The 13,476-nt window shown below is 39.4% G+C and overlaps 1 protein-coding gene across 4 annotated transcripts in view; it reads left to right on the top strand.

Annotated features, from left to right (window-relative positions):
• The window catches only part of ASTN2 (astrotactin 2), an 879,885-nt gene that overhangs the window by 385,903 nt on the left and 480,506 nt on the right, over nucleotides 1–13,476 (top strand). For all 4 annotated transcript variants that reach the window (XM_045469026.1, XM_045469024.1, XM_045469025.1 and 1 more), the window contains one exon: nucleotides 3,029–3,196. In XM_045469026.1, the coding sequence (XP_045324982.1) occupies nucleotides 3,029–3,196 (168 nt within the window). The remainder of the gene's footprint in view (nucleotides 1–3,028; nucleotides 3,197–13,476) is intronic.

Here is a 13,476-nt window from a genome sequence, read left to right as displayed (position 1 = left end):
ACTCATGGGGCATGAGATCATGACTTGAGCTGAAATCAAGAGTCAGATCCTTAACCGACCGAGCCACCCTTGTCGCCCTACCACCACATCTTATTTATCCACTCATCTATGGATGGACACTTGGGCCGCTTCCATAGTTAGGCTCTTGCAAATAATGTTGCAATAAATATCAGGGTGAACGTATCCCTTTGAATTAGTGTTTTTTGTATTCTTTGGATAAATGCACAGTAGTATGATTGCTGAATCATAAGGTAATTTTATTTTTAACTGTTTGAGGAGATTCCAGACTGCTCCATACTGTTTTCCAGAGTGGCTGCACCAGTTTGCATTCCAACAGTATAAGAGGGTTCCCGTATCTCCATATCCTTTCCAACACTTGTTGTTTCTTGTGTTGATTTTAGCCATTCTGACTGGTGTAAGGTGAAAACTCACCATAGTTTTGATTTGCATTTTCCTGATGATGAGAGATATTGAGCATCTTTTCATGTGTCTGTTGCCTATTTGTATGTCTTCTTTGGAAACATGTCTGTTCATGTCTTCTGCCCATTTTTAAATTAGATTATTCATTTTTTGGTGTTGAGTTATATAAGTTCTTTATATATTTTGGATACTGACCCTTTATTGGATATGTCATTTGCCAATATGTTTTCCCATTCAGTAGGTTGCCTTTTAGTTTCGTTGATTTTTTCCTTTGTTGTGCAGAAGCTGTTTATTTTGATGTAGTCCCGATAGTTTATTTTTGCTTTTATTTCTTTTGCCTCAGGAGACATATCTAGAAAAACATTGCTACAGCTGATGCCAGAGAAATTACTATCTGTGCTCTCTTCTAAGATTTTTATGGTTTCAGGTCTCATATTTTGGTCTTCAATCCATTTTTAGTTTATTTTTGTGTATCGTGTAAAAAAGTGGGCCAGTTTCATGCTTCTGCATGTAGCTGTCCAGTTTTTCCAATATCATTTGTTGAAGAAGCTGCCTTTTTCCCATTGTATATTCTTTCCCCCTTTGTCAAAGATTAATTGACTGTATAATTGTGGGTTTATATCTGGGTTTTCAGTTCTGTGCTGTTGATCCATATGTCTGTTTTCATGCCGGTACCATATGGTTTTGATTACTAAAGCTTTGTAATATAAGTTGAAGTCTGGCGTTGTGATGACTCCAGTTTTGTTTGTCTTTGTCACCATTGCTTTGGCCTGGGTCTTTTGTGCTTCCATACAGATTTTAGGGTTATTCTTCCAGTTCTGCGAAAAATGCTGTTGGTATTTTGATTGGGATTACATTAAATCTGTAGAATAATAGACACTTTAACAATATTTGTTCTTCCAACACATGAACATGGACTTTCTTTCCATTTCTTTGTATCATCTTGAATTTCTTTCATTAATGTTTTAGAGTTTTCAGGATATGGGTCTTTCCCCTCTTTGATTAAGTTTATTTGCAGATCTTTTATTGGTTGGGGTGCAATTATAAATGGGATTGCTTTCTTAATTTCACTTTCTGCTGCTTCATTATCAGTGTATAGGAATGGAACAGATTTCAGAATATTGATTTTGTATCCTGTGACTTCACTGAATTCATTTATGAGTTCCCGTAGTTTTTTGGTGGAATATTTTTAGGATTTTCTGTATATAGTATCATGTCATCTGTAAATAGTAAAACTCTTACTTCCTCCTTGCCAATTTGAATGCCTTTTATTCCTTCTTGTTGTCTAATGATGTGAGACACCTTTGCTCTATTTTTATATGTATACACTCACCACATATACCCAATATGCAGCCACCCTGAACAGGTTTCTGTTCCCTGCTCCCAAAGAATATGTGTGTGCGTGTGTTTATTTATGTATATGTGTGTATGTGTATGTATGCATTCAGGTATGTATGTATGCCAGTGTAGAGGTATATGTATTTGTGTGCACCTATATACGTTAAAAGGAATATTTTAGAGCATAAATTGCAAAGCTAGAGTCTTTTGTCGGACGTACACAAGTTTTTTAAGAACAAATTTAAGTCATTATTGCCAAATTGCTTGATTACAATTAAAATCTGAATTTTTGGCTCTGCCTGAAGAAAACCTGACATTCTTGGACTACTGGCTCCTAGACCCATTTTGGCAAAAGTTGGCTGGAGTGGGCCTGCAGCTACTCCAGTCTGATAGAACCCGAACTGTCAGTTCACCCCAAACTCCATTGTTCCCCAACATTAAGGCATTTTCCATTGCACAAGTGTGGCTTTTTTTCTTAGACGTGCTACCGATTTCTTTGAATTTCTCTTTTTCCCCCCACCTCCCTCTCTAATTGTGGGTTTATATCTGGGTTTTATATTCTGTACTCTCTCTATTCCCTCTCTCTTTCTCATCCTAATAGAATAAAAAACAAAATCTAGGCCAGGAGGCCAAGAAGCTACTCTGCTAGTCTCTCCCATTAATATCACACACCTGGCCCCTGTGGGCATTAATGACCCCTTTTCAGTGGGGGGGGGGGGTGCGGAGGGAGGTGCCTGAGTGACAGGGACGTTAGCACTTTTTTTTTTTTTTTTTTTGCTTTTAAATTTTAATGTTTAAGGATTCTTTACTAGGACAAGTCAGGCCCTGGCTAAGCATAGCATCTTGTCTACATTAATTTATTCCATTTTTCTAACAATGAGGTGCGTTCCATTAATATTCCTGTTTACAGATGATGTAACCAAGGCCCAGAGGCATTGAGTGCCTTTCCCAAAGTCAATGGCAGGTAAGGGTAGATTCTTGATTTGTACCTAAGTCTCTATGAGTTCTCAGGGCCCAACTCCTAACCACTAGGCTGAACTGTCTCTGTGTCTGATTTGTGTGTCTCTACTGGCTGCTCATATTGTGACAAGCACGCTATAAATGCTCTGTAAATGCCGGTGGTCAAGTAAGAACAGGGTCCTGGGGTGGGGAGATGGCTTGTATGTACCTGTCTGTGTTCTCGGCCTGCAGCATCAACAGCAGGACACATCTATGTCTGTATCCTAAAAGCAGGGAGAAAGTAGCTGTCTTTCTCTCTGTTCACCTGCAGGGAGCAGCTTTGTGGTGAGTGAAGGGAGCTACCTGGATGTCTCCGACTGGTTAAACCCGGCCAAGCTGTCCCTGTATTACCAGATCAACGCCACCTCCCCATGGGTGAGAGACCTCTGCGGACAGAGGACGACAGATGCCTGTGAGCAGCTCTGCGACCCAGACACTGGTGAGCCATGGGTTAGGCTGGGGATAGAGGGAGGGAGGATATGGGCCAAAAGATGGTCTACACCCCTCTACCTGAAGAATCATGGCTCTTGAGCCATTGACAAGGGATTTTACATGAAGGCCCATCAGTTCCATTGGCCATTAAACTATACGCTGCCATCACCTGGCAAGGGAGAAAGTTCCATAAAACCATAGAATCCCAGAAGGAAAAAGGACCACAGACAACATCTGGTCCAATTTCAAAGCAAGGTGTCTGAACATCATCTAGCATCCCTGAGCTCAGATCCTATCCACCCCTTACTAGCTGGATGTTCTTTGTCATTTTTTCCAGCTTTACTGAAATTAAGTTGACATATAACATTGTATAAGTTTAAGGTGAACAATGCCATGATTTAATAATGCACATATATATCGTGAAATGATTACCACCTTCAGACTCACTAACACCCCCGTCACTTCATATACCATTCTTTTTGCAGTGATAACTTTTGTGTAGCAACTTTCAAGTATATAAAACCACTTTAACTGCTCACTATGTTGTACATTAGATAGATCCCCATGTTCTTAAGTGGGGAGATATTGATCATAGGGTACACACTAGCTGGGTGTTCTTTAGGAAGATACTTCCTCTCTCTGAGTACCAGAGAATGAAAATAGCATCTAACCCACAAGACTGTTGTTAGGATTAAATGAGATAATACATGGAAAGCCCCTTGTAAATTCATTTACTCATTCATTCCACAGGGCAGACATCTTCCTAGGCATTGAAGATATAGCAGTGAACAAAATAGGTGTAATCTCTGCCCTAATTAAGTTTATATTCCAAGGATACATTAAATCTGCACTAACAAGGTAGCCACTAGCTGCACGTCGCTATTTAAATTAAGTGGAATTAAATAAAGTAAGCATTCATTTCCCCAGTCACATTAGCCATATATCAAGCTACGTGTGACTAATGGCTACCTCTTGGACAACTCAGATGTAGAACATTACCACCCCTGCAGAAAGTTCTGTTGGACAGTGCTACAACAGACAAACAGGAAAATATATGTGCTCTGTCAGGTGATGATGCATGCTGGGGGGGAGCACACAGCATATGGGATGCTAAGCTGGGAGTGGGGGTGGAGCTGTTATTATATGCAGTGGTCAGGGAAGGCTTCTCTGAGAAGAGGACATTTGAGTGGGCACCCTGAAGCTAAGATGATGGAAGCCATGTGACTATCTGGGGGACCGGTATTCTAGGTAGAGGCAACGACAAGGGCCAGCACGCTGCAGCAGGAGTTCAGGGATGTTGCCATTGGTTCAATAGGAAGAATGGTGTGGTTAGATGGAGTTGAGAGAGGAGAGGAGTAGAAGGAAAATTTGAAAAGCAGAAGGTTGGGCGGGGCGGCTTCAGGGACTTACAGAGGATGACAAGGACTTTGGATTTTACTCTGAGTGAGGTGAGATGTCACTGGAGGATTCTGAGCCAAAGGAGCGACATGATGTGGCCTGGATTTTAACAGAAGTACTCTGGCTGGTGCGTGGCAAATTGACTTGGCATTCAAGGGCACTATTATTCTAATATAGGTAAGCGTTAGCAGTGGCTTGGCCCACAGGGGTAAGGGGGAAAGATGGTCAAATTCTGGACCTATTTAGAGGGTAGATTTGACAGTCCTTGTAATTGGGTCTGAAAGGTGAGAAGCAGAGAGGGGTCAAAGATGATTCCAAAGGGTTCAGTCCGAACAGTGGGATGAATGGACTTCTCTTTCATTGAGTCAGAGGATGCTGTGGGAGGGTCAGGATTGAGGTGAGGAGGATTAAGGGTACTGTTTTGGATGTAAGTTCAAGATGACTAGTAAACATCAAGTAGAGATAGAAGACAGGCATTGATGTCCAGAAGTCAAATTCAAAGAAGTTTTAGCTGGAGATAGAAATGTATGAGTCAATAGCATACCCATGATATTTAAACCTAGGAGACAGTGTCTTCCTTATAGAAAATGATTAGTACGTAGATAATATCTTATTCCTACTTGTTGTTCAATAAGTGGTGGTTATTAATGTCCACAAACTGGGAAATAGAAGTTAGAGAGAAAAGAGTTGGCAAGGTCCCAAAGCAAGTTAGACATGAAGCTGTTCTAGCTCCCAGTCCTTTGCTCTTCCCTATGACTTACATTGGTGTAGTCTCTCTGGAACTTCATTTCTTCTTCGTTAACAAGAGCGTGGCCATTTTATTGGAAAGTCCATTGCACAATGCCCATGCGGCCACCTCTGTGCAGAGCTGAGGGCTCTCAGTAGCCCAGGTCAAAGGTGTGCTCTATCTCGGTTCTCTCCCACTGCTCCATGGGGCAACAGTTCAGGAGTGAAGAGAGGGCTTCTCCAGGCTAACCCTTGAGTCTCTGCAGGGTTGGGCAAGGATTTGGCTTTCTAACCATGATCCCCTCTTATCCTTTAGTTGGAAGTCTGTTTAGACACATTTTTGTAGCTTTTACATAGGCCTGTTGGGGAAGCTATTTGGAAAATGCAATGCAGCTTTAGTGTATCATTTGACCAGACAGCTGAATCTTCTTTCTCTTAATTAAAACATTTAGGCTTTAAGGCACTATCACCCTAAGCAGTACCCCTTTACTCCCACCATACACACACACACACACACACACACACACACAGGTACACACATACACACATAAACACACTCGATTATCCTCATCCAACAGCCAGGAACGCCCTTGTGAAATGATGTGCCTCTGGATCTGGTCCTGTACATTCTTTTTTTTTTCTTTGTATGTTTCTGTTTCTTGTTTCTGTTTCTTTTTCTTTTTTCGTTTTCCTTTTCTTTCCTTAAAAAGCAGGCAAGACTATTGGTAGAAGAGAACAGAAGGTATCTCCTCCCTTGCCTCCCTCTATGAAGCCACAGCTAGCACAGTGCCTGAGGGTCTGACCTTCTGGCTTCCCATCGGACCTGCCTTCAGGTGCAAGGTCATGGTTTCTGATGATCTTTTCTGTTAGCTGTAAGCTTGAGGGCATAATTCCAAACAGTGGGTCATCCAGGGAGTAAGCACGTGCTAGGCAGTTTTAGAAATGATCAGTTCTCCCACAAGTATCCCCTGGAATTGCACACACACATACACACACATTTACCGTAGAGCTGAAAATGCTACAAGAATCCACTGCGTTGACCTTCTCAACTTTATCACTGACAGTATTGATGCCAGAGAAGAAAGGCGAGAGGATCAAAGTCACACAGCCAGCAGATAGAGAGCCAGGATTCAAACTCGGGGGACTGAGCTCTTAACCATTGCTTCTTGAGCCTCTGTAGGTCTACTGTGACTTTAAGATCCTACATTTCTAAAAAGCTACCAACTACTGCTGATGCTTCTGGCCAAGGACTCTCTTTGGTGCACCAAGGCTCTAAACACTTTCCCTCCCAAATAGTCCTCTCATGTTCTACACAAACAATATAAGTCCTAGTTGCCATATATGTTAATTTATTTATCTGACAAAGCCATGCTCACATCTGGCACTTTATTTTCTGCCTGTGTGCCACCTGCCCTGGGTTTTAGATATACTGATCCCTGCAATTCCCTGAAGGTACCATACCCTCTCATGCCTACATTCCTTTGATGGACTATTCCCTCCTTCTGGAAATATCTTTCTCCCTCTTTTACTGGGAGACCAGGGGTTGTTTTTATTATTATTATTATTATTATTATTATTATTATTATTATTATTGTTATTATTATTATTTTATTTCCATTCCATTCAGTCCAAACCCCTCACCAGATTAAGGAGTCCTCCTTTCTGCTCTCATAGGTCCCTGTGTCATAGTTCTTGTCCCTGTGCACAGCCATTGTTCTTTCCTTGTCTGGGTCTATCCCCAGACCGTAAGCTTTGTTAGGGGCTGAGGAAGGGGGGATTCAAAGCATGTGTCTTGGTTATCTCTGTATCCTTCAAGCCTGGCCTAATGCTGATGTATAATTGGCACACAAAGAAAATCATGAAAGGATGAAGGAAGGAAGGACATTTATATGCTCTGTGAAACAATTTTATACACCAGTTTTTAGTCTCTTCCTCCATATCCACTTACCTATGAGCTCAGATTAAACATCTTCCAGCTCTAGAGAAAGTGGGTCACCAGGAACCATCTCATAGCCAGACAAGCTGGAAGGCTCTGGCCTCATCCTCCCATTCAGCCACATCCCCAAGAACACTCTCCTTGCAGCCTACACCCTGTTCATCTTCTCTATAGTCCTCCCAAACACCCCATGCCAAGTTTTACCTTCTAACTAGAGTTCAGGCCCCTCCTTCTACCTGAAGTGTCTTGCATTCTTTAATCATCGACCTTGTAAAATCCTATTCACTGATGACCTCTTCTTTCCTCCTGGTAGAATGGATGACTTCTACAGTATCATCAGAGTTCTCTGTTGACTAAATATCTGATTAAAACTTGAGTTATTGTTTGGAAACGCCTGCCCTGTTAAAATGTAAGCTCTTTAAAGCCAGGGACTGTATCTCATTTACTCCTGTATCCTTCTCACCACCATGTCCAGCAAAGAACCTTACTCTTACAAGTCATTCAAGGCATAAACAGATGGGACTATCTACCGGTGAGGAGTGGAAATGGGAACATAAGATCCCTGAATATATTTTCATGGGGCTTGACTCACACCCATTTTGAAAAATTTATTGCAATTTGTTAGATTCAATTCAAGCAAGATTTTCTTAATTCCACAACTCATAAGTCTTGTGTGTTAAGTGCTATGGGAAATCACAGACAAATTGGACAATGTTCCTGCCTTCATGGATTTCACATTTTCACAGGGATAAAAATAATATGCCCATATATAGCTATTATAAAAGACACAATGTGGGATAAATCAAGAACAGGCATTAACAAAGTAGCTCATGACTGGAGAAAAGGGAAAAATGTATTTTAGATGGGGATTTCAGGAGATACATCATGGAGTGCGTGACCTTTTATCTGAACCTTGTAGAATCAGTAGGGAGTATGAATAGGAAGGGTCCCTTAACAGAGGGATTTTAATGATTGAAATCAAGAGGAAGAAAGTTTAAAATTATTCCAGGAACGAGAAAGCAGTATATCTGAGCTGGCATCCGGAGAATATACTGCATAGTAAGTGGAGGAGGAGAACTAGGAGAGACGCAGGTGATGAAGTTGGAAAGGTAAGATGAAAAGAACTCAGAGAAAGATAAGGACCTGAAGATTCTGAGAACCACTAAAGGTATTAGTAAGACTTTATGAGAAAAGGGGAAACGACTTTCCACATCTGTCCAATTGTTTTGGGGAACCATCTAATTGTTCATGGCAATAGGTAGGCCTCCCCTCCTTTGCTTTCTATCAGGAATTAGACTATGGGGGAAGTCATGGCAAAACTAAACCCCTAACTCCTGTACATATTCAGGCCTTAAATCTGTCAAAAGTGGCTTTGCCTTCCTTCAGTAAGCTTCTCCTTCCTTGAGTAGGGCCAAACAAAGTCATAGAGTCCAATCATTGCTCATCATGCCTTAAAGCTTTAGTGAATTTGTCAATAAGAAGGATCATTCTTCCAAACTGACCAAGAAGGAGAAAAGTGGAGACATAATACTGCTGAAGATGTATATATATACACACACACACAAACATATATATACATATAATTACATATATATACATATATAATTATATATACATATATAGTTACATACATAATTACATATATATAACTATATATAGTTATATCTATATCTATCTATGTGTAGATATCTATATAGATCTATATATATATGTATACATGTACATATATATATAGATCTATATAGATATCTATATATCTATATCTATATATCTATATAGATATCTATACATAGATAGATAGATAGATAGATATATGCCATGATGTGTGAATGAACCTGGCCAAGTTTTCCTGGCTGTGTGCCATAGCCCAGTTCAAGTGTGTTCTTCTAGGGATTTCAGCAATCATTACCACCCACAGAGCTGATTATGGGGTTGGATACATGGTGTGCTTGTGTTGGCTTTTGTAACAGCTCATGAGACTCATGAGAGTTGATTGTTATCATCTCTTCCCGGCTCTTTGTTCAGATATGTCATGTAGATAGCTTGAAAATTGGCTGTGATGAAGGTATTTATACCAACAAAATTGGTTAATGTCACAAATCATGGCTTATTTTCTTTGGAAAGCCAATCATTTAATATGTACCTTCTAATAGGGAAGGGGATGAGAACACACCAATATAGGACCAAGGCAAAGAAGGGCTTCAGTGAAGATTTAGAGAAGGTCTGAAAATGTTTCCAGACGGTGGTGTTATGATCCTTTCCAGAATAGGCTACCATTACACTTCATCTTTCAGAAGATAGAAGTGATCATTCAAGAACTACTTGCTACAGTCCCATATGGTGTAGAACCAGGCAGTTTAAATGATCAGGCTTTGACTCTTCAGAATGTCATTACGGGTAAATCCTTTTGTGAAACAGCTTTATTAAAGTTCTGCACATGTGTGGTATCATGCTAAATTCCATACAAAATATTTGACAGTATGGCTTCAAACCAGAAGCAAGTAGCAGCAGAACACTAATGCCTTTAGTCACTAATTCATTCATCTCTTTATTTATTCATTCAGGCATTTAGTTAACCAGAGTAGAATTGGAATATCCTTTTGAGTCAGACCAGGTCCAAATCTTTGCTTCTGTGCTTACTGAAGTAGGGCTTTGGGAAAGCCATTTAATATATCCAAGACTTATTTTTTAAAATATGTAAAAATGAGAGTAAGACCTATTTGGCAGGTCACTATGAGAATGAGATGAAAAATCACATTTCCAATACACCTTGCACAGTATATAATGTATGGTGGGCACTCAAAACATAGCATCTTTTTTTAATTTTATAATCAGTTATGCAGTCCCTAGTGCCTTTATGTAATTAATTCAATTTATATGTCAATTAACTTAATAAATATTTCATCAGACACCTCTAATCCAGCATTGTGCACTGTTGTTAAATTTTTTCAGAACTAAATAAGATGTTGTCCCTGACCTCTAGGAGCTGACCACCTAACAGAAACTTACCATAACCTGGACTTTCCTATCAATGGACTTTCATTTAGTCCTTGGACAACTTCTAAACTGGTGCAATGAAGTAAGTCCAATGCTCTCAGTCCTAGAGTCAGCTTGTCCACAGATTTGTCATCCACTCTTGAGTATGGCATATGCTGTGAACTTCATATTCATTCTCTTCAACAAAGAAATTAGTGGAAACAACTTTTAATGCAAGAAAGATCCCTAGTGATCATCTAGTCTGATCTAATTATGAGACTGAAGGCCACTGAGGCTAAGCAAGTTGCCCAGTGTCGCTAAGTAAATTAGTGGCAAGATACGAATTACAACCCTGAATAATTCCTAAGATATTTCTCAGTTCAAAATTCATGTTTCTATGACCTTTTGAGCACTAATAACTTAGAGTGTGAGTATGATTGAAACAATTTGTAAATGGCATTTAAAGAAGATTGAATTTTCTTTTCCAATTGATAAGAACTTCAGTCATGTTCGCCGTCACGTTCAGTTTATTTCCGTGTCTTCAGCAGCCACTTTTCATTTGCAATAAGATATGAAATGAGAATACAATGAGTGTAGTTATGTCCTATATTTGTCTTATATGGTATTAAATATTTCTAATGTTTATAGATTAATCTTGTTATTTACTAAGTCCTGTATTGTTCAAGTTTAATGGGACACAAGGACTTTATGAAGTTGTAAATTTAAGAATTCACAGAAATGGAGAATGTCCCTGCCTTGAAGGAGATTGTAGCATGGGGGTTTCTAGGTACTAGATGTGTAGCATTTAAGTAAGATCGTGCACAGGTGAGATGCACAATTAAATAAGCTGAGATTTATCTATAGAGAGCCCACTTCCTGTCAGACCAGAGAGGAGAGATTTGTTTTATGAGTATATAGTTCTGTTAAAACTTGTCCAGTGTTCATTTTGTTTATTGCTATAGCTCACTGAAACTGTTACCACATTAATACATCTTTTTGTGAATGAAGGAATGAATGAGTGAATGAATGAAAGAGTGAATGAATGAGAAGCAAGTTTCATTTGATGAAATGTCAGGGCTTTTTCAGTGGGTTGGGTGTATGGTTCTGTTGGTCAGGACCATGGACAGCTCTCTGGGTGCTGACAGTGAATTTTGGCTGTTTTTGCTAAGGAATTTTACCCGGTACAGCTCTCTTCTGAAAGTCACCTCTCCTTTGAGGTGGGTACCACTAGTCTTTTTAGAACTCAGATAAAGTAAGCTCTATCCTTTATCCATTGAGGATTAGTGTGTCCAACTATGTTGTTACTCTAGTGGGCCTCAACTAGAGTAAATCAGTCTTCCATTAAGTGAGTCACCCTTATCCTCAGAATTCAGAATGCTGTCTATGTCACCATGCCTTGGTCCAGAACTATACCGAAACCTGTATTAAACAAAACTCATCTAAGCTGATTGTCAATTAATGAACTCCATGCCTCATTAAGACATGCGAGATAATTAAATAAAACTTTAAAAAAAAAATTTCCAACAAAAGCCATTCAAACAACAACAAACCAAGGTCTTTTTCTGTTTAAAGACCATGAAATGAATGTTAGCCACAAAATTCTATTTATCTTAACAAAGTGATCCATTTGATACAGGTTCATATCTATATATAATACACGGAGGTGTTAGATAATGGCCAGAGCTAGCTTATAGTGAAGAGAGGCATGGTCAAGTTTGGGTATGATATCAAGGAGTGCATGAATACTGGGGCAATAGTAATGGCATCTGAAATTTATTGTGCATTTACTGTGTACCAAGAATAATTGCTGCAGCTTTCTATTACTACCTTGGGCTTCATAACAATACTTCAGTGTAGTTATTGATGCTTCCATTTGCCATACAAGAAGCTATGTCTTAAAACAGTTGAATGAAATTCTCAAGGTCATATATTTATTAAATATCACAGCTGGGATTTGGACCCAGACTGAGTAAGAGGCTACTATTTGAGGAGTCAGTGTTTGAGAAGTTTGCTTAGTATTGAGAAAAGAGAGGCATTCTGGCATTCTCTGATAGGTATTTGCAGAGAATTCTCAGAGGTAGGCATGAATCCGTTGGACAAAGAATTTATGGAATAAGCTGACTGAAAAAAATAAAAGGACCCAGTTGGACTGGGGACAAGGGAGAAATGCAGAACTGAGGGACGGAAGTGTGACAGCATTTATGGGTTGTAGGGAAACCATTTTATATCTCTTATTTGGGAGTCTTGCTATATTTGGTCTAGAGGTGTTGTAAAATGTTGTGGAAGAGGGTGGAGGTCTTTTGAAAAAGGACAATCTGTGTCAAAGATGAGGTCATAAAATTTCAGAAAGCCCACAACAGAAAGCAACAGGACTGACTGTTCAAAAATTTGGAAGGACAAGAAGGTTAGAATGGGCTGCAAAAGAGACTGAAAATGTTTTCTTATTGGGAGCTTGCCAGCCCCTCTGAAGGTCCAAGGTAACCTTTGCTTCTGAACCTGAAAGAAAGAGGGTGTGAGAGATCTGAAGTGTCTTTCGATGAAGTTGCTAATAGGAAGATAAATGGAGGTATCTCTGATTCTTACCTCTTTGATGAATGTGCCAAAAAGAAGGGGAGCTCTCAGATTTTAAGATGAGATTCGTTATCAAAAATATAATTTACTGGCATTTAAATTAGAGACTATATTTAATTTTATTCAGCAAGTATATTACAAAAATATATTGGTGGCTCTATCAGTGGTATCTGTCCTGCTATTTTCCAAATAATTCATAAACTTTAAAATATATCTGTAGTACCTATGAGAAGTGAACTATCAATAAACAAAAGTGTGGAAAAGGAAGATGATGGTAAATTTACAGGTTGGGGTTGGGAGTGTTCTTAGGATACAAAGCCATGTTGTGAAGTGTTCCATGCTGGTTAGTGAAGAGTCATTTACAGCAAATACAGGGTCTTTGCAGGTTCTGTTACCTCTGTACTCAACCGTCTGCTCTCCACCCACCCTCACTCCTTACGAGTCTTATTCTTCCCTTTCTTTCCTCCTCCTTATCTTTCTTGTTTCAGCTTAAATGTCTCATCCTCAAGGAGGATTTTGCTGACTTTCTAGACTCAGTTATTCCTTTTACCCAGCATTAGTACCCTTTATTTTTTTCTTTATAGCAAATAATAATAACAATGCCCATTGTACAATACAAACTATGTGTCAGGCTCTCTTCTATGGACTTCACATATATTATCTCATTTAATCCCATTAAT

Source organism: Leopardus geoffroyi, chromosome D4 (genome assembly GCF_018350155.1).
Source record: "Leopardus geoffroyi isolate Oge1 chromosome D4, O.geoffroyi_Oge1_pat1.0, whole genome shotgun sequence".
Classification (NCBI taxonomy): Eukaryota; Metazoa; Chordata; class Mammalia; order Carnivora; family Felidae; genus Leopardus; species Leopardus geoffroyi.
The sequence above is the reverse complement of the archived record's forward strand: the minus strand, read 5'-3'. Positions and strand labels throughout refer to the sequence as shown.